General features: G+C 36.2%; 3 protein-coding genes across 5 annotated transcripts; 1 reads left to right on the forward strand and 2 right to left on the reverse strand.

Annotated features, from left to right (window-relative positions):
- Positions 1–6: 6 nt before the first annotated feature.
- Positions 7–8,698, reverse strand: LOC114531001 (dynein regulatory complex protein 1-like). The gene is made up of 23 exons (XM_028552629.1): positions 8,518–8,698; positions 8,342–8,435; positions 7,911–8,023; positions 7,602–7,653; positions 7,451–7,507; positions 6,456–6,530; positions 6,104–6,241; positions 5,414–5,500; positions 5,098–5,220; positions 4,858–4,997; positions 4,513–4,572; positions 3,967–4,041; positions 3,432–3,578; positions 3,254–3,348; positions 2,606–2,727; positions 2,134–2,223; positions 1,712–1,812; positions 1,435–1,511; positions 1,074–1,152; positions 725–781; positions 332–485; positions 184–228; positions 7–108 (listed from the first exon to the last, which is right to left on the reverse strand). Exons 1-23 carry the CDS (start codon positions 8,634–8,636, stop codon positions 46–48), a joined length of 2,163 nt encoding a protein of 720 aa, XP_028408430.1. The 5' UTR covers positions 8,637–8,698; the 3' UTR covers positions 7–45.
- Positions 8,699–9,149: 451 nt separating this feature from the next.
- LOC114530958 lies at positions 9,150–17,054 on the forward strand. 3 transcript variants are annotated; one of them, XR_003687798.1, is made up of 9 exons: positions 9,150–9,280; positions 9,848–9,921; positions 10,545–10,799; positions 11,514–11,888; positions 12,453–12,496; positions 13,073–14,355; positions 14,818–15,132; positions 15,486–15,892; positions 16,347–17,054. XR_003687798.1 is itself a non-coding variant. In XM_028552584.1 (6 exons), the coding sequence occupies exons 2-6, from the start codon at positions 9,855–9,857 to the stop codon at positions 13,244–13,246; spliced, it is 915 nt and encodes a 304-aa protein (XP_028408385.1). In that variant the 5' UTR covers positions 9,150–9,280; positions 9,848–9,854; the 3' UTR covers positions 13,247–14,458. The 3 variants fall into 3 exon arrangements, 2 of the variants coding, with proteins under 2 accessions (XP_028408385.1, XP_028408384.1); XM_028552584.1 differs by lacking the exons at positions 14,818–15,132; positions 15,486–15,892; positions 16,347–17,054 and having other exon boundaries at positions 13,073–14,458; XM_028552583.1 differs by lacking the exons at positions 9,150–9,280; positions 9,848–9,921; positions 10,545–10,799; positions 11,514–11,888; positions 12,453–12,496 and having other exon boundaries at positions 13,243–14,355.
- Positions 17,055–17,152: 98 nt separating this feature from the next.
- On the reverse strand, positions 17,153–22,422 carry LOC114530956 (CUGBP Elav-like family member 3-A). Its single transcript, XM_028552581.1, has 13 exons — positions 22,105–22,422; positions 20,528–20,610; positions 20,299–20,347; positions 19,911–20,039; positions 19,632–19,711; positions 19,439–19,552; positions 19,255–19,342; positions 18,914–19,147; positions 18,370–18,549; positions 18,135–18,200; positions 17,825–17,968; positions 17,549–17,707; positions 17,153–17,347 (listed from the first exon to the last, which is right to left on the reverse strand). Exons 1-12 carry the CDS (start codon positions 22,268–22,270, stop codon positions 17,580–17,582), a joined length of 1,461 nt encoding a protein of 486 aa, XP_028408382.1. The 5' UTR covers positions 22,271–22,422; the 3' UTR covers positions 17,153–17,347; positions 17,549–17,579.
- Positions 22,423–23,218: the final 796 nt, after the last annotated feature.

Consider the following 23,218-nt stretch of genomic DNA (forward strand, 5'->3'; position numbering starts at 1 on the left):
GTATTTACAAATTCACGATTGTTTTACAACATTATATACATATGATTAATCTTTTGAGACATCAAACTTCATAAGATGCGTTGGAGGAACCTCCAGTTCTTGATTTACCTTATATTTTGTAAAAAAGCACACATTTTATCAATACAGTATATACGCAAATAGTTGCATGTATCAAAAACGTACCTTTGAATTGATATATTGATGAAGAAGCATACGTAATTCTGAGTTCTGCAACAAACAAATTATTAGGCGGGTTGGTTTGGATGTTGCTGGTAACTACATGTATTCTATATAATCTAAACCTTTTTTCTCTCTCTCTTTCTAACAGTACCTGCTGTTCAAGTGCACCAGTCTCTTGTATCAACGCCGCTCGTTCAGTCAAAACCGAAAGATATTTCTCAAAGCCCTCCGTCAACGCATCCCAGACATGTTCCTCGGAACTACCTATAACGGTCGTCATTTTCTGCCAATATTCTGCATCCAAACTACACCAATCAAAAACAGTCAGGAAGATTACAACGATTGAGGGATGTTTTTTAATACACCTTGCTTACCGTAAGTCTAAACTTAAAAGTACGCTAATGTCATTTTACTCATGACTTATATGACCATGCATACAACAGAGTCTTATATCTGCTATCTGGAATGTACCATATATTATACAATATACCTTATATTTGCTTGTGGCTAAACGTACTGAAATACTCATATTTTTGGATCTAACCTCGCGTTGCGACCTGCGTTCTCCCCAGGTTTCTTGAATGATGCTTTCCTGGATTCTCTATAAATGTAAAGATAACGGTGAATAACGAAGTTACATGTACATATACTCCGGATGCATAGCTATAGCCATATAGCAATAGACGGAAAGGTTTGACTGCAACTTTCTGTTTAATCAGGATTAATAATTTTAGAGCTCATTGTGGCAAAAATGAAGGCAATGATAAATCCGAATGGTGTTGTGATGATTCTTTGCAGTGAAAAAGAGATTTTTTCAGTTTTCAAAGGCAAGGGGAAACTTGTCGACGGAGATCAAAGTAAATATTAAATTCCATCTCAATTAACCAACTTACTTCATAATTTGACGATTTTCTTCCACGAAATTTCTTAACTTTTTGACAACTTCGTTTGGGTGAATGAGATCTGGCACGTCTTGGGAAAAGAATATTTCAAATAGTTTCGCTTTGTATGAAAGAAATAATTCGGTCGTGACGGGTCGAAAGGGCTGCTAGGCTAGCCTGCCAGTCACGCAAAACTCCGGACTACAGACCACAACTGGGTAACCTAGAAGTATTTGTGTTCGGATTCATATTGCGGTCAGTGACGCACGAAGTGGGTACATGGTATATGTAGTAAAATATGGCATCACACACAATGTCAATTTCCACTGTCAGTGCAAAACTGTGAAAAACAATAAAGCTGTAAATATGATACCTTTTGTAGAAGCTAAAGATTTGGCCTTCGAATCATCTTTTTTAATTCCATCATCTTCCGTTTGTTCGTTTTTGACACTAGATTGATGAACGATAGAAAAAATTGACGGCACCAGTTTGATTTACGCGAATTGACGTTATAGTCGTCAATCTTTGTGTGGTGATTATACTTTCATTAATTAAACCAGAGTAGTGATAATTTCGATAGATTATATACCTGGTTGCAGTGAACTTATTAACTTCAAAAATCCTACTGTTTATACATATAATCAACCAACCCGCCCGTTTCTTCTTCAATTGAGCCATCTTTATCATGCTGACTTGCAAAGAAATATCTTGCCAAGTTATATATGTCATCTTCATTTTCAACTCCCAACGCCTATAAAACACAAATCATTGTTGATAGGTAGCCTTGATGGTTTCTAAAATGCATAGCATTTATGTCAGTGGTGGTGTTATCACAAGTAAAATTCTCCCTAGAAAAACTGTGGCTTGGCTAAGTCGCAATTGTATATCAAAGGAAGGTGAATACAGGAAAGATGGCGAAAATTAAAAAAACAAGTTATTTTAACTATAGTCCCAGGTTCTCTAGATCATTTTGTTAATTAAATTCAGGATTACGAAAAGATGAGCCTTCAGTGCACATGTGGATCTGTGTGTGGAACAGTTCAAACGTGAGAAACAACCTGTGATTACTTACTGAAAAAATAGCGTCGAGCCTCATTAGAGACTGTTCATCTTTTTCCAAAGGAGCAAGCAACCGATTTAACTTCTCTTCAACCAAAAATCCCTAAACAAAACATGAATACACGGATTCTCTAAAGCTGCGGCAGATAGTGACTGCAAAATGCAGAAACCCACGTCTGGGCACCCATCATAGACAACCAATGGGCTTCCGCCAATGTTTGCGTAGGGCTGTTCTCATAAGATAATGGGACTCAGAGAAAAAGAAGTTTGTATGGTATTTGCTATTAATATTGACGACTCTCACATTATGGAAGCCTTGCACAATGCACAACCCTAGTGAACCAGACTGTTTTAAAATATATATTTTGAGCCAGACCGGATGAACATTTTTATTTTAGACAATATAGTTCACAACAGTTTATGGAATAATAGTCTGCCAACAAAATGCACATTTAAAAGTATGCACTCTATAGAAGAATTTTTACCGCTTCATCCGATAGTAATTCCAATATAGTTTTGATTGTGGTAAGGGATAATTTTGACTTGTCAACAGATCGTTTATCGTGAACTGTTGAGGTACTTTTATCTTGATCTTCTTCGCTGATATCTACACCACAAAAAGAAAATGTTGAGTGTGATATTCCTATGCACTGTGTCACCTAGTCTCAAACTGTAAGATATAGTCACGCTTCACCTAGTCTCAAAATGTAAGATATAGTCACACTGTGTCATCTATAATGTTCAAATAGAACTTATATAAGATATAGTCAAACTGTGTCGCCTATAGTCTCAAACTGTAAGATATAGTCACACTGTGTCACCTATATATAATCTTCAAATAGAACTTTTATAAGATATAGTCAAACTGTGTCACCTATAGTCTCAAACTGCAAGATATAGTTACATTGTGTCACCTAGTCTCAAACTGAAGGATTTAGTCACACTATGTCATCTCCAAATATAAGATATAGTCAAACTGACAGGCCGGTGCCACCTAGTCTCAACTGTAAAACATGTATAATCACAATGTGTCACGTTTTCTCAAACTATCACCCAGTTAGTCTGAAACTGTAAGATACAGTCACACTGTGCCACCTAGTCTGAAACTGTAAGATATAATCAGACTGTGTTACCTGTGGCCAAGGCTTTCTGGGCAACTTGTGTTGCTGAGAGTTTCTTCTCCTCTGCATTTGTTATCATAATTGGACCTTTGGATTCCAGGAAATCCCTAAATAGGACAACGGTTTAAATCAATTTCTAAGATCTTTACCTCGTGGTAAAGAAAAGTAAGTTAATATGAAGTACACGTACAGTTGAGGCTTAGACCAAGGAAGCCCTAGTTGTTGTTCATGAATTATGCGATCTTCTTCCAGAACGTCGTTTATAAGTTCTTTTGCTTGAGCTTCGTTCATTAGCCACATTTCCAAGAACTTCTTTGCATCAGTCGCTTGAAAATGTCTGGACAAATCAATCAATAAAATATAGTCATGTAAATGTGAACAAACGAAGAATACAACTGAGATTATAACATTGTATATGGCTTATAACTTGTGCTTTCAGAAAAGTCGTTAATGCCTGTTTGTGCCAGTTAATGTTCTCTATGTTTGACACCCTCACATCGCAAGCACTTAACCTGGTATATATAGAGTACGCAGCCTGCATAGCCGTAGACCGCTTAATTGGGGTGGGTCTATATTCTTATATTATGTTTATATACCGCGTAGGAGCAATAGCGTGCAAAAAAAATCAGGGCATAACACGAATATACACCCCTTAATTAAGCTTCTAGCGACGGCCCTGTATGCAGGTTGTTCAAAATTAATCAAGACGTTTCTCCACAACTCACCTGAATTTCTTCTGCAGTTCTCTGTACTGTTCTGTGATTCGCTCATAGTCATCTGTTAACGACTGATTATCATCTCTGAAATAAAATACGTAAAATTTTGAAAACTGTGCATACATTCATGTATTCATTCTATTACATATTTTTGACCGATGCTGTTGACTCTGACAGTATGTTGGCAGAAAACAATGCTCCAATCAAATAATGACTCCAAATCGTCAATACTAAATCGCCAGACGTGTACGACTCCCCCACCAACTTTCAAAGTAAGAAAGCAACCCTCAACTTTAACATAATGAACCCCCTTCAAACCGCCATGTAGGAGAAGAGCCGGACGCAAGCTCTCATTCCTATAGTCGAAAATGAATAATATCGAGCTCACTATTTTGGTTTTACTGAATGTTTCGATAATAAGGCTGGCGAGATGCGCAAAATCGACATTAAAGCTTTATTACAGAGTTTTATAGGTATTAAATGAAGTCTCAAAAATTTTGGTCTATATTGAACGTAGATAGTTCAAACGAAGCCGTAAACTGGAGAATATGTTACCTGTATGTTTTTTCTTGTTTCGCAAGTTTTGCCTTCAAATTATTTAAAGAATCTTGCAACCTAAATTCAATAGTACGTGCAAGGTTAGCGTATTGTGGAATATTCAGTATATCATACCTATACAAAGAAAACCCACCCTTAGGATGCACGTCCCTCCCACCCCTATTGAGTACACGATCAGACATTACACAAACACCTCGGAAACTCGCCAATGCTATACTGTGGGTCCATTATAGTAAGATCAGACATTACAGTAACCATTAAACTCGATCTTTTCTAACTCTGAAAACTGCGGTATACTACTATTAATAGCTTCCACTGAAAGCAAATATCATCGCTGTTTACCTGGTAATTTTTCTTTTCTGTTGAGATTTTGTTATAGTGTTCTCTTCATCTCTCTTTTTAAGTACTTGGAAATTATATTCAAGTTTTTCTTGGTTAAGTTGATAAGTTGCCTTCATTTGTTGAAGCTGTTGCTCCAAGATCTAAACACAAAAACAGAAGATTTGTAAATTTTCAAGGATGTTTTTAAAAAATGCATGAATTTTCGTGTGGATAATATATGGCATGTATGTCATATCAAACCTGAACGTCAGTTTCCAGTTTAATTTTCACCATATTATATTCTTCAGCATCTTGTACTCTCAAAGTGTCCAACTGCTCCTCGTATTCTTCAACACGCTTCCGTCGCGTTTGAAGAAACTCTACCTAATGTCAAAATAAGCAATCATGGAATTAACAAACATACACGACATATGAAAAAATCCTAGTGGGCATTGTGTCTTCCAAAAACTTTATTGTTGGATTGGCTAAAAACTTTGAACCATAAGGATTCGGCCGAGTAGGTCGGTGATATGATTGTTTTCGGACGTGACGAAGAAATTTCTTGTACACCACAAACCTCCCTATCTCGTCTCTGCTGCATCAGATTCTGCCATTTTTTCCGGTTGTTTTCAATCAGCTCTGTTCGCTCAGAAACAAACGATTTCTAAATGAAAGTATATTTTCGTAATTATGAAGAAGATGAGTAACATTTCTTTTCAAGCGCTCCATGGACCTTATTAATAATGGTGGAAACCTTCCATTTTACAATAGGGATAGGATATATATTTTTTACAAAAATCCATAATAGTAATAATTACATATTAAAAGTCAAAAATGTCAAATTTTAATAAGGATCGGTATTTCCTTCCTTGTTTGGATATTTACAGTTAAAAATAAGACTAGAAAAGATGAATAAAAAAATATGTACATAGCAATTACCTACAAATAGAAAAAACTAATTAATGCAAGCTATGGCGTTTTGCTCTGAAAAGTCAATGTCGTTTGTTTTGTAAGTTCTTCTAATGCTTCGAGATCCTCTTAAACAAAGTAGGGCTGAACGTATAAGAGCAAAGGAAACTTTTGCCCTGACCCATTGCATTGTAGTTGTATAATTTTCCCCTTTTTTCGTCGCTAAGAGGTCAGATAATCCTTCCATTTTTGTAATACTGGGTAATGCTGACCAAATGTAACTTAAGTAAATATCATATGTGTATCACTGTAATTTAAGAATTATACTAGTATCCAGCTGGTTTATTACTTTACTTACTTCAATTTGTAGCAATTCTTCACGATAAGCTTTTGTTAAATTCTTAATTTGTTCATCCATTCGTTCTATCATTAGATCAACATCCTCCGCTTGTTTCTTTAAATCTTTTACATAACGATCATCCAAACCTTTCAGTTCCTATAAATTTATGACAAGTATACACTCTAGATTTAATACAACGGCACCATTTACTATAACATATAGTTTAATATTAAATACTAAGAACTATAATTGTTCAATAGACGTGAAAATGTATAGTATTCAAAATGCTACTTTGTATTATTCTGGCTGAAATCGTCAAATTGTTTGTGTTAAGTAAATTGAACAAATAAAGTTACGACAAAAAACAGACCTGTTGGAAATCATTAATTAATTTATTCTTTTCATCAATCATCACATCGCATGAGCTTTTCTGATCCAATAACATCTACAGCGAGTAAACAGCGTGCAATTGGTTTTTGTACTTAGTTAGTTTTCTAATTATAATTACTAGATGTGCTTGAAAAATGTCACGCCCGACGTCAATTAGATTGTTGTGGAAACAGCGTTTCCCGCCAATGTTTCATCGTTTTTTAATAGAACTTTGGCAATTTTTTAATAGCGCACCGAATTCTTATCAGTCGTTTATTAGCAGTCAACGAGACCTCCATTCAAGGTTACGTTCACCCACACTCAACGTTACCTTTTCGATTCACGGGTGATAATCAACGTAAGATGTATATTATTACATTTATAAGATTTACTGCACACTTTTTTGCCAGTAGGGCATTTACTGATTAAAATTAACCAACAATAAAATACATATGTTTTGATTAGCCAGTTCTGATGAGTTGAAATATTTTAAAAACTTTCACTCAAATCATCACCGCATATTCAATGAATCAGAGACAGAGGTAAACAACTTCAAGGGGAGTCTTCTGTAGTGTAGAGGAAGAATGACACTTCCTAGGCTACACACAAAATATGCATATAATATTATGATACTACAGTAAGGTTGACATCGGTGAAGAAAGAGTTGAGTACCGGCCGGTAAGGATGAATGTCACAGTGGCTGCTTATAGTATAAACAACCAAAATTTAAATTGTTTTCTTGCATATTTTAGCAGCTGTTGAACCATTAATTTACTATTGACTGAGTGCACTTGAGTCCATGCAATTATAACTTGCTACTGACTACAACACATCTAAGAATTACAATCACTACAGTTAGGCAAAAGAGAGGAATTATAATAAAATACTTGCTATAGGAAATAAGAGATTTGACTTCTTAATTCAATTTTGTGAAGGTTCTCTATATTGTGAATGACATATGCAGAAGTGTTAATTACCATGCATATTTATACTTACAGTTTGCAAATCCTGCGGAATCTCTTTTGATAATGCTTGAGACCATTTCTTTGTGATCTACGAAAACAACCCGTATTTTCATTTTTTTTTAGTGATAAGGCAATTTCTAGGCCTATCTTATGAAAAATGAAAAAATAAGTTTAAAATATACCTCATCAAATTTCTCAACCGCAGCCTTCAACTCTGCTTCAAGTTTTTCAATCCTAATTAAAGTATGATTAGAAAAGAATAATTAACCATGAAATCTTGAAATTCATGTGTGAGAAGTGAGATTTTGCTATAAAAATGGCACAGGTAGGCTAGCTAAATAGGTTAAACTTCAATTATGCATGGTTATATAATGTTGTTAAACTTGTTATATATTCTTTCTATTGGAGAGAGTCCCTGAGCCATCCTGTGGGCATTTAAATGAATTTAAATCCAGAGACCTAATCCAGAGATATATACTTTATCTACTAACCTTTGTCTCCTATTTTCGTCATCTTCAACTCGGCGGACATTCTCTCGAGCATCACCTGCTACTTGAATATTTGTCACTAATTCTGTACCATCACTTTTTAATTTCAACAGACGCTGAAAGAGGAAATTTCAAAAAAATTCCCAACTGTGCTTTTCTAGTATAATTTTAGAAGTTTGTAAATAAACTGAAAGCAAATGACTCCTCAATAATGAGTATGAATATGGGAAAACTATAAATTATTAATCTACTTGAGTGTAATCAGTGTATGTATAATGAAAGAAAGCTGCCTCTAGGGTTTCTCCTGATAAGAAATTTTTATCTTTGATTTGCAATACCCCATAAATTCTTAACCTTAGGCTAAAATATTGTATCTACCATACTGTAATGGGGGCGGACAAAAATGATGAAGAAGACAAGTTCATGAATCATACCTGGCGACTCTCTTCAATTTGTTTTCTACTCTTGCATGAATCTTTCTCAGAATCAATTGGCTTCTTGGAAATCGCCTCTTCTCCATTTGCCTCCCTTTTGAAATGATATATTTGCAAATAGTTAAAGTTGTGACAATCAAGTACACAAATTACAATTACAAAAAATTTTTACAAACCTTTTTGCCGCCTCGATTCTCCGCTGAATGCGAAGCCTTCTCGCTGCTATTCTCTCTTCAGGTTCTGTTGAATCAACAGAAGGCCCTGTGTCCTCTCCATCGTCACCTTGAGCGCTCATTTTCCTCTTAAAATTTACTATTTATCCATAAAAAGTACAAACATAAACCTTCCCTTCCAAATCAAAGTGACTGGTCGTCATGACGACACCCGTTCACCCGCCGTGCCGGTGTGCCCGTTCTAACCCGCTTTTCGGGAGAAAATTAGTTACCGGAGGCTGAGAACATAAAAACACCCTGTGTTCGCTGTGGCACTTGAAAACACCATGTTTCCTAGAATTTTTCCATGTTTACTTACCGTTGAAAGTATTGTTTGGAACGCTTGCTTTCAGTAACATTTTTTGCAGGCCAGAAACCGCGAAACGCTCAGCAACAGTTATTAATGGCTTTTGAAATTGAATGAATATTATACATTTAAAATCTATTTTTTCCATGATTTTTTCTGACTTTTGCTAATTCCATACCGCTGTAAGCGAAGCCCTGCGCCAGTGCCTGAGCTTAGCCAGTGGAAATAACGCCGCGCAATTCACCTGGTCTGCGGTTGTTCTCGTTATGACGTAATTAGGTAGCAATTCTCCTGACCTGTTATATGAACGATGATAGTAAATCCAAGAGGAATAATGGTGTAAATATAAAGGTAAAAACAAACCGTAATTGTCCAATTTCAAGCTGCAAGAGGATTTTAAATACTTTGAATTAATATTAGGTATGTTGTATATGAAAATAAAGTAAGTGAAATATTGAAAATAAATGTTTAAGTTCCTTTGACGCTCGAGTGAACATGACTGGTAAATACGCAGCAGCGAAACGGAGTAACTACAGTACGTTTAAGATAACTTTACGATAGTGACATACTATAGAAATATTGAATATTCGAAATGAGCAAAAGAGTTCTCTCAAATAAATTCTAGTTGCAATTAATATGATACCCCAAGAGGGCCGTCGCATTGAAGATCGAACCGCGATCTCTAATGAGCGCGCGCGTCGCCAACTGGATGGCAAAGTTTGAAGAAATTTCTCGATTTTTTTAATCTCTACGTCGATCTCATAGAGTAAAACATAAAGTTTAGTGCGATTTCAAGGTTGGAAATTTCTTATACACAAAAACGTTTTAGAATGCAGCAATACATATATAGTTGTCCAGCATAGAGTGCGTAGAGTAGCTATGTGAAAGATATATTGAAGAAGTGTTAAATATTGAGAAGCTAACGTCAATGCTGGCCCAAATTAATTTGCTAAAGAGTGTTTTCTTTTCTTTCCTCTTCTGTAATAGGTGAAATATGCGTTTGATATTTGCGTACGGTGTTTTAGTGCTAACGGTGATCGTATCATTTTCAAGAGGGGAAGGTTAGAAAGTTATACATTGTTATTTACATTTTTATACATGGTAACAAATCAACTACTATAAAAAACCTATCTTTAAAGTGTTAACGGATGTTAGTCGGATGCTATTTTTCGGTGTAGTGAAGAGAATTCACAAACGGCGATTTGTCGAGCTGGTTCAGATGCATGTCGTGATGACGGCCAGCATCAATCGAAACTACCGACATTCGCCGGGTCATTAACATCTATAGCGACAGCAGGGGTCGGCAAATCGCATCGGGATGTAGTCAGTCCTATAGTGAAATGAAAGTATAGGGAAGTGAAAGTTGCTATAGTGAAAAAACTATTGTTTAAAAAAGATAATCATGGCAGCTATCATGAGAAATAAGTTATTGATATTTACTGACACAGGCCTAGTCTGCTAGTAAAATTACGAATGAACTGAGCGTTCGTAATCCATGCTTCTCAAATTTGCTTCTCATCAAAAACCTGAAAGCCTGTTTACACTTGCCATCTTTACAGCGATTTAGATGCGATCTCGTTTCATTTACCTCAATGGTGCATTGCGCTAGTGCTCACTGTTCATTGTCCCTTATACAATACTTTCAAACTGATAAACTGATATTCACCAAATATATTCTGCCCAGTGAAATGGCCAAGTGGAACGTACGGAATACCTCAGCCTCAGATTGGTTGCCCGGATGATACTGACCTCAAGTGGAAAACTGGGTGGACTTACCACGATACAGAGGATGACAGTCCAGCCAATCAGCGGTCGACCGTTTCTCACATGGCAGGAAACTTTACCCAACATGGTATTCAACAGAAGTTCTGTATCAAGGATAGCGCTGCTGGGGGTAGTGAGTTTTGGCCAGATGGGAAATACTGTCTCTATAAAAAAGGTGAGAAATTTAGGTGCTGGATAGAGCGAAATACAATTCCGAATATTATCATATTGAAAACTCACGGTTTCAGTTTATCATATTGAAAACTCACGGTTTTAAAAGCAGATATACAGTTTGATAATCTCTTGAGTGCGCTCGTCAGTGTATGAAACATAAGGTCTTGTTTCCGTTGTTCAAATGGATTCTGAGACACCTGAAAAATATAAAAAAAATATATTAGTTAGCTAGTGCCCTTGGCCTATCCAAATATCCAATTACGCACAAGATGATACGGTGCTATAATTCTCTATCGGGCATTCCAATAGGTCAAAGTTTGGACCAGAAATCGCGGTTTCTAATCCCAGATAAAAAAAATATTTCCTTAGTAGCTAATACGACTCCTGATTTGCCGCAAGAAGTTATCACGGGTTGACAAATAGGTGTTGAAATAGTCAAAGTTTCACCAGAATTTCGTGTTGTTGCCTTACGAATTAGACTGCTGAAGATAAGATTAAATGTTATTGATGTCCTACGCTTCGTTCCCTTGTTGTTGAGTTCTGGTTTTTGAAAGTGAAACTATAGTCAGTTCATAGAAAACTTTGTTTTTGCCTTTGGCAAATTCAATAAACTCATCTAAGTCCTGTAGCAGAACTGACAGCGCTTTTCTTCGTAGTCAACCGTACTGATTTTTTGATAGCAAAAGCTATTTCAACTTTCAATTTTTAAAATCAGGCGTCTGTCCCACTGGCCTCAAAGAAGGATTTATCCGATGGGACGATGAACAATCAGGTATCGACCAAAACAACGCGAATTACGGCAATCTTCCTGACGGAATATATGAGAAAACCAACACAACTATTAAGTATTGCTGTAGTACCAAAGGAAACGTTAATAATCCTATCAAACTACCAAATCTCAGACCCTTCTACTTGCTCACCTATGATTCGACTCAATGTCAAAAAGTTCGAGGGATGAGAGTCACCTCAGAGTTTGTCAAGTTTGATGATGATGATCAGGGAAACACTGACGGTACCGGGGGTGCGTACCCCTATGGGCCAAGTGAAGATCCATTCAACTTAAAGATATATTATTGTTACTACGAGCCAGGTAAACCATTCTGACTGGAAAAAAGTTTGGAACTTGTCGGTGTTTCCATATGCTTACTTACTCGATGTGTTTTATAACGCTCAGGGGTGGCGCCAGAGGAGGGGCAAGGGGGACTACAGCCCCCTCGTCGGGGGACTCTGGCCCCCCTGTCGGGGAAAATTTTAACAATTCGTCGGGGAATGAACAGGAGATATATTGAGTCGCCCTCTATTGTTTTAGTTCTCCCAAATAAAACAGATAAACTTCTTCAAAATTTAACTTAGTATTTTACATTGTACATGGTTTGTAGCATAAAAATTTTCATGAAAAAGTCCGTGATAAGACTCTGAAATGCTAATTTCCAATAATCTAGAACAATCAAATTTCAAAAATTTTCTTCCTCGGCGCCAACCAAGGTGGCGCCTCGTGAGCTTAGGCTCCAAATCTAAGCCATGGGACTGTAGCAATAAACCAAAAACTGGGAGTTCAGCTTTCCAGCCCCCCTGTCGGGGACCTTAGCCCCTGTGCCGGGGAATTCCTGGCGCCACCCCTGATAACGCTCATCGTTTACAATCCGTATTTTAGGGCAAGAGAACACGGAAGACCTGGGAATTGGAAAACAAGCTAAGGTTAGGCACATTAAATGCTACTTTATGAATTTTTTGAAGTACTGGTGGAAACTCAGTATGGTAACACTGCGATGGACTAACAAATGGCGCTGTTGTTGAGTCTCAGCGTTTACACAACTTATTTGCATAAGGCTGTCCTCATGGGGAGATGGTAATGAAAAAGAGAGAAACAAAAAACGTTTGAAAAGAATGCATGATATATCCTATTAAGACTAACCCTCCCTCCCTCATTGTTGACATTTTGAAAAAATTTCCTTCAATTGTGGAAACGCTGTTGAGTCTGTGCTTAGCATTACAGGAACAGCTAGGGTATGGTTAAGGGCAGTTTTCCACTAGCCGGAATTTTGAACGAAATTTTTCGTCTCATTTTCTTTTCAATTGTGAGAATTCGACCAAAGCGAATTCCCTTGACCAGTCACAATTAAAAAAAAATCGAGCGAAAAATCTAGTTCGATCGAAGCATTCCGCCTAATAGAAACCCGCCTTAAAACATGTATAAAGATATACATAGATTACAAGACAACTGTAGGTTGTTAATACGGAACCCAAGCAACAAAGATGGTTTCAATTTCCTAGGATGGATCGTCTGGGAGGGCGTCACCAGCAATCGCTGTCGCTGTAGGGTGTGGTGTTGCTGGAACGATTGTTGGCGCAGCAACTGTGGCATTTATCATCAAAAAAAAGTTAGCCAAGCGCAGAAAGCCTGCATATGATGCTGTCCTCGAGACCGAAGATCTCATTGGAGAATAAAATATTCACGGCGAGAAACCGGAGACGATAGTTTCAATAAATTGTACACTATACTTGTACAATGTAGCGTTTTTGCAAAAATACTTCATCAATTGGATTAATCTACCTGAAAAATATACATAGAAAATGCCTGCACGAGGCATTAACGTTTTTCGTACATTTTTCAGGCAGATTGATCCAAAGGACCCGAAGCTTATGGTCCAGGCCTTCTCCAACAAAATCTTAGAAAAAATTTTAGAAAACGGCGGTTTTATATTCTTCTGGATCTTTTCTTACAAAACTGACATAATCTTTGTAGCAAACACGATGTTTATCCTATAAATATATTTCCTGGAAAATCATGGTAAACTTTGCAGAAAACACCTTATCTATTCTCCTTATTCGATGAGTCGAAGTTGTTCAATAGCTGAGGAACTAGCGCATGAATATGTTCTTTATGTCAGCGTTTTCTTAATTTATCAGCAAAAATCGTGTTTTATAACCACATGTTCAAGATCAGCAGGCTTAAATGAAGCCCAAGTTTAGCACTAACCGCGGGCTTAGAACAACCAACCGCGGGATGTTAAAGTTAAACCGCGCACAAATATTCATGACATAAATATATTGGGAACATGATTAGGTACCTCTCTGCATGTCTTAAGTTCTTGCCCTCATCTTATCTGAACAGTCTGACCATTTCTAGGGGAGAATACCGCAGAAATAACCGTAAAGCTTCCAAATGCAGATTTTGTTAATGAATAAAAACACGTGGTATTTTTAAAGAAAGAAAATTATATTACACTGAAGTTTTGCGCTACATGCAGCCGTTACTGGTTACGGACCTGCTCACCTCTGCCAAATCACTACTAAAAATAAATCTATAAAGATGTTTCTGGCAATGTATTAGCAGGTAACGTCGAATGTTGACATGAAATTATATTTTCCAAATCAAATTTTAAGAGCAAACCGTTGATCGTGAATGGTTTTATGATTGATGATTTGATGTACGAATGTATGAATCTGTCTTCGTGATATGAATTTGATATTGGCCTTGTTTAGTGTATATCTGACACGTTTCATAGCTAAATCCCATAAGGATACTGCGATATATAAAGTCCAAGCATCTGAAGGTGAGTGTTTAAATCTATCAGGAGAACCAGATCATATAGAACGTTCTTTTTTTCATCAATTCGACTTTCATTTGTAACCGGGAGGTCGTGTTACAAAACTCGAGTTCATGGTTGCAAATATTACAAGCGTATTCGCGTTTAACGTCGGTTGCAAGCGTCAGATCACAAGATGAAGTTGTCTTAAGATCAACTTTATAGTAGAGTGTGAAATCAAGTCCTTTAGGTAAGCGTGAGGTAAAGTACACTGCATGCATGTGAGGCATAGGAGAAGGGAAAGACTGGACGTAGATTGGAAAAAAAAGATGTTTCAGTTGATACTAGAGTGAAAATCAAGTTGTTAATAACTTAGGGAAGCTCAGGCTGTACAATTCTAAAAGACTGTATTAATTATTAATGTCAACGGCCGGCATTATTCCTTTAAGGTGTTGAAATGATATAATTTCTGTACAAAATATCCTCTAGGTGCGTGGTCAAACGAATTGAACGATCGACTTCATAGGCATTCGTGCAAAGCAGGACGTATACAAAAAGATACAACATTGCTTCATAAACTGAAATCTGGTACATTTACTGAGTTGGGGCAAGTCAAAGACCTCGAGGTCTGTGTGCTACAGTGCTGTGAGAGCAGACATTGTGACCTAGCTTTGTTCAAGGATCATTTTTGCTATGGAATAACATGTTATAGCTCTCAGCATTGCAAAACAGTGCCAGCGTATCATGATGACAAGATGATTGCCGTCTTTTTGACTAAGGCGAAAACAAATGTCACAAAACAAGGTATTGCATTGTTGCTTGGAATTAGGACATATTAATTGCAACATAAAAATACAAAGAAAATTTCGAGGAAATGTTCTTTGTTAAGCAAAGGGAATGGGGGAGGTGATAGATTGGGTTTGATATGCATAACCCTGGGATAGCGCATCCAAGACTATATATAGATCAGTGACATGTACTCATCGTCTTCAAAACTTGTGTTCTGAACAATTGAAATGGGAAATCAGTAAAATCCTGGTTTATACATATCTGTGATACTGGGATTGGCTAACAACTATCATTGAGCTATGAACTATGATATCTTTGCCCAATCCATCAATCAATTCATACAAACAAACCCTCATGATAATTTATAGATACAAAGACCAACCAATCAGGAGGAAGAAAGGCAAACAAGAAGCCAGCGGAGTTCGTCTTTTATCCATCAGAATCCTCATCTGACCTCGCCTTTTCTGTAAACCTCAGAAACATTGCTCAACATTATATAAATGATGAAAGTGTGAAAAATATCTTAACTGCCAAGGCAGATGAGTATCTGAACGAAATAAAAAATGAGTTAACTGGAGAACAAGATGAACTTTTAGATGGTCCTGGGGATGTCGAAAGGCCAGGCAAGAAAAATGCAGAACAAGGAGCTGTAGGAATAACGGGTATTGGGAATAAAAATGTGTCTCTATTAGAAAATTTCTTGTTAGGAAATCACCCAACTCAGCACAGTCGAACTGAAAGCTCGGGAAAGAGAAGCGAAACCTTCCATAAACTGGTAAGATTGACATTGATTATGTTCCGCTATGATGTTCATATACGATTTTAGGAAATTAATAGGGGTTGACTACGAGGTTGAGATACGATTTTAGGAAATTACGCAAGAGGTTGACTAGATCACGAGCCTTCCTTGTATAGCAGAAGAAATTCCTGGATGTTGACCCTAAGACTGTAGCACGAATACCAACCCGCTAAAATCAACCCTGTTTCACTCTGTCATCCACAAAACCACAGAAGCTCAGCAAAAAGGAGGCACAGGTTTGACCCTTTTCAGGCCATTTAGACACAAACAACAAAACCTATCGTAGAATACCACCCGAACTCTGTTTGATACATTTCTCACGTAGCTTAGATCCAACGCAATGTACTTTTTATATCCACAGACAAACTGGCGGACTCTAATGTAGTGACCAACATGTTGATTTCCCTGTAATAATATCGTTCTATTGCAGACCAAAAAAGGTATGACGACTGTCACTTTGGGGGCAAAACTTCTGAAAGCTGCTATATCAAGTTCTTCTGTGGCGATATTGATTGTTCTCATTGTTTTACTCGCCATGACAAGAAGGAAACGAGAATAGAAATATTATTTTCACTTTTGGTTTGTGGTATAACGAGTTTTCTGAACGGCGAGAAGATCGGCATCGTGCGAAGACAACAGCATTTTTATACATATTTTGTACTTCGTAAATTGTGTTGGTAACCAAAGACAAGTAATTCTGTTTAGCTGATAAAGATGCAAAAAATTTTCAATGTCGAATGAAACAGCTTTTTCACACTCGGAATCAAGAATTCGTTTCATTCTAGATCATTTACAATAGGATAATTTTTGTGCAATTACGTAGAAAAACCTACACCCGTAACGGGTCTACACAGTCGTAACGACTTTGTTACACGATGCAATTTTTTTTCTTGCGATTCGCAATGCAATTATACTTTTGAGAGATGTAAATTAGCTAATGTATGAAGAATTTCAGAATGTATAAATAAGAAAACATCGGTGCGGTGTAGAAACAAATATTTTGTAGTTGCCAAATTCACATCTCTCGAAAGTAGAAAAAAATGAATCGTGTAACACGGCTTTTTTTTAAATGACTTGAAATATGCGTTTATCCGTAATAGCACGAGAAATTACTTAATACTATTACTTAAACTAAATGCAATGGATTTGTTGTGTGTATAAACGTCACAGTGCATGGGGTGAAATATCGCGATGGTTTACCAGAAAAAATAACAACTTACACAAACTACTACGAAATGACAGAACAACACATGTAATAAATACAAATAACTTACAGTCATTGTTTCGTTATTACATACTATGGAAACAGTTACTGTCAATAGCGTCTAATAAACAATACAATTAAGATAATATACTGCAGTCAAATATAAAGACAAAGTCAATGATAACATTTACTAACATCACATCAGCAACACACTGGATACAACGCGTCTATACGAAAATAAAGTGCAACAAATAAAGAAATCAACAAATAAACAAACAAATAAACATACAAACAAGCAAACAAATAAACAAAAACATGAAACATGAAATTCAGCAACACTGGTAAAGACCGCACAATAAAATACTGGCGTACGAAGTCACAAAAATAAATGCAGGGTGGGTGAATTTACCAGTATTTCTCTTACTCACCAAAATCAGCTCTTTGGTACTTGGTTATGTTTTAGTAAGGGCGGTTGGCGTCTTTTGGTCGTTTTTGTTGAACTTTGAGTCTTTTGTCTCCAATCTGGAAACCATTCATTGCTTGTATGGCCATTGAAGCTGAGGCGGGACTGTCATAGCTTACAAAGCCTGAAAAATAGCGTTATAATAATGAAAAGAGCGAGAGAATGGTAAAACCAGAAATAATAACTGAAATATTGGCTGTGATAAGGGCGTATTTGCGAAGGAATAAACATCTATACGCACCAAAACATTTGCTCATGCCAGAAATTTTATCAATGAAAACTTTAGCACTGACAACTGTTCCAAATGGACTAAATGTTGCAAACAAATCAGCATCTTGAAATTCCTTTGGAAGATGGTAGATAAACAAGTTTGCACCCTCAGGTCCTGAAAAAAATGTGAAATGTGGCGTTTAACAGGTTGGCATTTTGTAGGGCAGCAATCATGCTGAATCACTGAATAAAAAATGAATGAATCTGAATCACTGGATAAAAAATAAATGAATTTGGCTGAATTGCTGAATAAAAAATGAATGAATTTGATGGTACCGTACCTTCTTTTTGCTGTTGCCTTGTGGGTGATTGTAACATGAAAGAATTATAAGGATTACTGAAATTTGCTGCAAATGAAAATTAACAAATTTAAATATGAAAATATTCCTGTAGATTTGCGAGCATTCATAGCAGTCTTTTGAGGAAAATGGGTGGTAATCATTTTATATATAGATATAGAAACTTTATTACAGGTACAGACTGTATCACAAGGAAGTATAAGAAGAGTATCTCTACCTGTATAAGGGGATATGCCAGAGTATGTCTGAGCCAAGGGATCAGCAGCAGACACACCAGCCATAGCGTTTTGCATTGTCCCCATAGCTCCCAAAGATCCAGGGTTGGTTGCAAGTGATGCCATTGGATTGACTCCACCAATGCCAATATTTTGCATGTTGGGGAATCCCAATGGGTTTACTATCAATTAAAACACCAAGCTATAAATTAGATATTGGCAAACGAATTTATGAACTGTTAACTCTACCCTACAATTCTATTAATAATATTATTATTATTATTTTTCATTTCACTTCTGACCCGTACACACTAAAGGTCAGACAGAAATTGCTTTATTTGCACTAATTAAACTAAATTCTAAACTGACTTCATTCAAGAGTAATGATCCAATGTTTCATGAGAAAATTGAAATGGAACAAACTGGAATATTCTAACTGGGTAGTCCCTAGTGACAGAGTTACAAACAAAATTTTTTCTCAGGCAGGGGATTAGGCCGAACAAAAGCTTAAAGCCACATTCAATAATGCAGAAACACAAGACTTACATGCACCATAACTTGCTAATCCACTCATGAGAGGGTTAACATTGGCGGTCGAGGCTACATTGCTAGTTGGTGTATAACTCATGGCCGAAGCTGTTGAACTCAGACTTGCAGGACTCAGCATTTGATTACTCTGTTGTTGAACCTGGTTCTGTTGTTGCTGTTGTTGCTGCTGCTGTTGTTGTTGGCTTGCAACTGCTGCAGCAACCAATGAACCAAATGCACCAGGAATTAGACCTAAAAATATAATGTATTTTCAGTTTGCAGCAAATAGAGGTGGTAAAAGGGAGTTTCCATTTGTACAAAATGTTTGCAAAATAATGTTCAGGAAATACTTATTGTACCAGCTGTTCCTGGTAATCCTGGTAAACCCCCAACTAAACCAGTCTGAAATGCTCCTTGTAATGCACCAACTGAAGCCAATTGCTGAACCTAGAAGGAGAATCATTTTCAAAGTCGAAATTGAAAAAGAAATACACCAACTGCTATGGTGTATCATGAACATATCTAAATTGTTCTTATTTTTACCTGTTGATAGTAAGCAGCATTTAAACCATGAATAGTAGCCATTGCATTCACTCTCTTAAGAAGTTTATCTTTTTCTGTGTCTGCATATTTTACCACTATTGGAGATGAACAACCCTAAAATATGAAGAAAAATTATATGGTGTTAGATGAAAATATATTTTTATCTTTTTCATGCGCTTCAGTAACAATTTACCTCCATAGTACGGCTATTGTGCATGACATCTATAGCTTTCTGTGCTTGCATTTTATTTTCAAACATTAGAAATGCACATCCTAAAAATATTCAAACATAACAACTCAGTGAAAAAGCTTGTACATGAAAAACCAGTAAAATTGGTTATTTTCCAGAAATTAGCTGGATTGTGCTGGAAAACAAAGCAAGAATCTAAAAACAATCCTGAAATTAAATGTGGAGGTCAATAAGGAGAGTGTGCAGCCTCTAAAATTTATGTTTCCCTAATCCCCACAATACCTTTACTGCGTTTGTCTGCATCACGAAGGACTGTGACACTTTCAATTGTACCAAATGGGGCAAACATTAGACGAAGATCATCTTCTGTTGTTGTCTTTGAGATCATACCAACAAAAAGTTTGCGTTCATCTAGAAAAATAAGCTGACTTTTTGCTACACAGTAATTACTGTATAGATAGCAATTACTGTAGAGGACCAATAATGAATACAAGTTCAAACCATCAATATCAACCCATATAAAATCTGTTCCTCTAATTAACAAGCAATTACTTAGTACCCACAAATGCAAAGTACTAATATTACTACTAGACAAAACATACATTTTTTTAAAACTCTATTTTCCATTTTTTTAAAACTCTATTTCTCTGTTTCCCTCACTGCTACAAACCTTTTTTCTTGTCCTTGTCAGCTGGTTTTACTTGCATGGTATGACCCATCTGGAAGGGAAAAGCTTTGCTTTTATTATATTTTCTTAATGACATCCATAATATTAGTAAATCAAGGCATGATAATATAGAGAAAATGGAAAGATAATGAATGCTCTTTCAAAAAAAGATAATGAAGAAGCCAAATTACTAGTCTGATACTGTTTTTTATGTTCTCAGTTTCTTACTAACCCCAGGTAATGTTTGCTTGTCATGAAGATCATCCTGAGCTTTCAATGCTGATGTTGGGTCACGAAACGTTACAAATGCACAACCTACAAGCACAAAAATTACTTTTGATGGTTTGCACTGCAAGCAGTAGCAGTTGTTTTATATAAATGATCATCAACTTAAAACAACCATAACGTTGGACAAAATGCAGAAAAAATGGGCTGTAGGGTGTGGCAGATTCAACAAAAAAGCATTCCAACTATTTGCACCCAAAAGAAAAAAATATTGAAAAAAATGTCATTTTTGCATTTTTCAAAAATGTGGCATTCAAAATGATTTTTTTTATATTTTGCTAATTCTTAGTTTTTCGTCCAAGTAAAATAATGCACGAAAAAAAATTAAGGGACACTGTGCTTCTTTTCCAACTATCCAAGGCAATTGGTCATTTTGGAGCGAATTTTGTACATGTATGTCGCCATAGCAACAGACAATCTTTTACTAAAACTAAAACGATTCAAAAGCAGAGACATCAAAATATAAAAAAAACCCAATATCTCTGGAATAAATCATAAAAATGCATTGTTTGAATGTGTCAAAGTAATCAACAATGGATATTTTGAAAACTGTATTGAGCCACCTTAAATTAATTTCTATATTACCATTTAGCATTTTTGGAATGTCTATTGGCCAGTTATGGCAGTAATTCAAAGCAATTATGAAAGCATAACAAACAGATACTATGTTGCCCATGCAGACAAAACATCCAATTTTAGGATATTTAGCGGTTTAAAATGTAAACAAAGAATTTGCTTACATTACCGACTGTAATATCCATTAGATAAAGGAGAAATTAAAACTGACCCTGCACATTACCCTCCCTTTAATGCGAGTATCAGAAGGCAAAAAAATTAAACCATAAAAAAGAAAAGTTAAACAAAAATGAGCAAATATTTGTCCCAAGGGTAATTTACAATATACCAACATGCCTAACCTTTTGAGGCCACCACAACTCTCGAAAATTTTTTTTAACCAATATTGTCTGGCATTTTAATGAAATACTGGCCATCTAGTAATGCCAGCTGTCTTAGGCCTGTTTACACTTGCAATTTTGCTGCTATTTTATGTGCGATTTTCTTCTTTTGTTGGATATGAACAAGTGAACTAATTAGATGTTCAAAACTTCAAATAGGAGCTCGTACACTTCAGAGCATTTGTAGTTACAAATATTATTCTTTCACATCTATCAAAAGAAGAAAATTGCAGCAAAAATTGCAAGTGTAAATAGGCCTTTAGGTATATAAAACTGGATCAGGATGCTGATCATTAAGTCACTTCATTATACTCCTTGACTACAATTTTGAGTTGTGAAAATACTTTGTGTGAGAACTTTGCTTAAATACCTCTTTAGTATAATTTATATGCAGACTATTTATTTTTAATGATTTTTTACGTAAATCACGTATGCTTTTTAATAGTAACGGTGCTACTTGGTTTTTACCACAGTGGCAAACTTTGACTTCTTATAAATATAAAGCATGCAATATTTTAACTTGCAAAACAAAGTCATCGAACCAATAGCATAAACAGTACACTCTAACCTTTATGCTGACCAGTTACTCGATCTTTCAAGATTGACAAATCTTGTATTTCCCCATAAGGTTCAAATATCGGTCTTAATTGTTCAACTTCCCAATTTCGGGGTACTTGACCAACAAACAGTTTTATTGGTTCTGTTTGACCGTTTACCATAGAGCTTACGTCCATTTTACAAAGATAAAGAAAAAGACAGCACGTGAAAACACTCAACAGGACGGTACGAAGGCACAGGAAGACAAAAACTTCACTTAAACACACCAAGTTTGACACAAAACTACACTAGTTTCATCGCCATTTTGACACCGGAGAAAAAATATTTTGGCTAAATATGGTAAGTTGTATACACTAGGGGATACTGAGAGATGGACAGTTATCTCACTCCTCGAGTATACCCTGCATACCTTAGACACCCCCATTACAATCGAAGTAAGGGGGTGTAAAAGCGTGTTAAATTGTAAGGTGAGAAGGCGAATTTCAAACATTTTAAAAAAGATGGAAAATAAAGTAATCAAAATTTAGTTTACTGTGAAATATAGTTTCTAATTTTTCTCCTGATATTGGTCCAGACTGTCCAGTGATCCAATAAGGTTCTTCACTGCACTTTACTGGTATACATATTTGTGGTTATTCATTATTTAAATATTGTATTCCATGCAAAGCCAATTTTTACCAGATACGCCGAGATTAATCTTTCAGTTTAATTTTCATGACACATTTTTCCTTGTTCTGTGTTTCTTTAAACACGTAGTTGAAAAGTTTAATTTAGCTGTCAGGCATGAATATATCAGCACCAGTGTGGTTCACAGCATGCGTTAGCGACAGAACAAAAACACTTTAAGAACGTATAGTTCACTGATACTCGGTATATTTTCCTGCTTGTGTGGTTGTTTTTCACTCTCCCGCGTTTGCCTTTGTTTGGCTTGACCGAAACATCAAGCAGTTTGCTCTCTTCTTCATGCTGACATTCACAAGGGTCACGGCATGGCTCTCTTAATGCCTGCTGTGCATACAGTACTTCACTACAAGTGGAATTAACTACAAGTGGAAATAACTTATATTTATAGATTAACTCCGAAAGTCTAGACTATATATACCGAAAAATTATACTTAATTTGG

The sequence above is a fragment of the Dendronephthya gigantea genome, unplaced genomic scaffold (genome assembly GCF_004324835.1).
Source record: "Dendronephthya gigantea isolate DGI-Jeju-01 unplaced genomic scaffold, DenGig_1.0 000067F, whole genome shotgun sequence".
NCBI lineage: Eukaryota > Metazoa > Cnidaria > Anthozoa > Malacalcyonacea > Nephtheidae > Dendronephthya > Dendronephthya gigantea.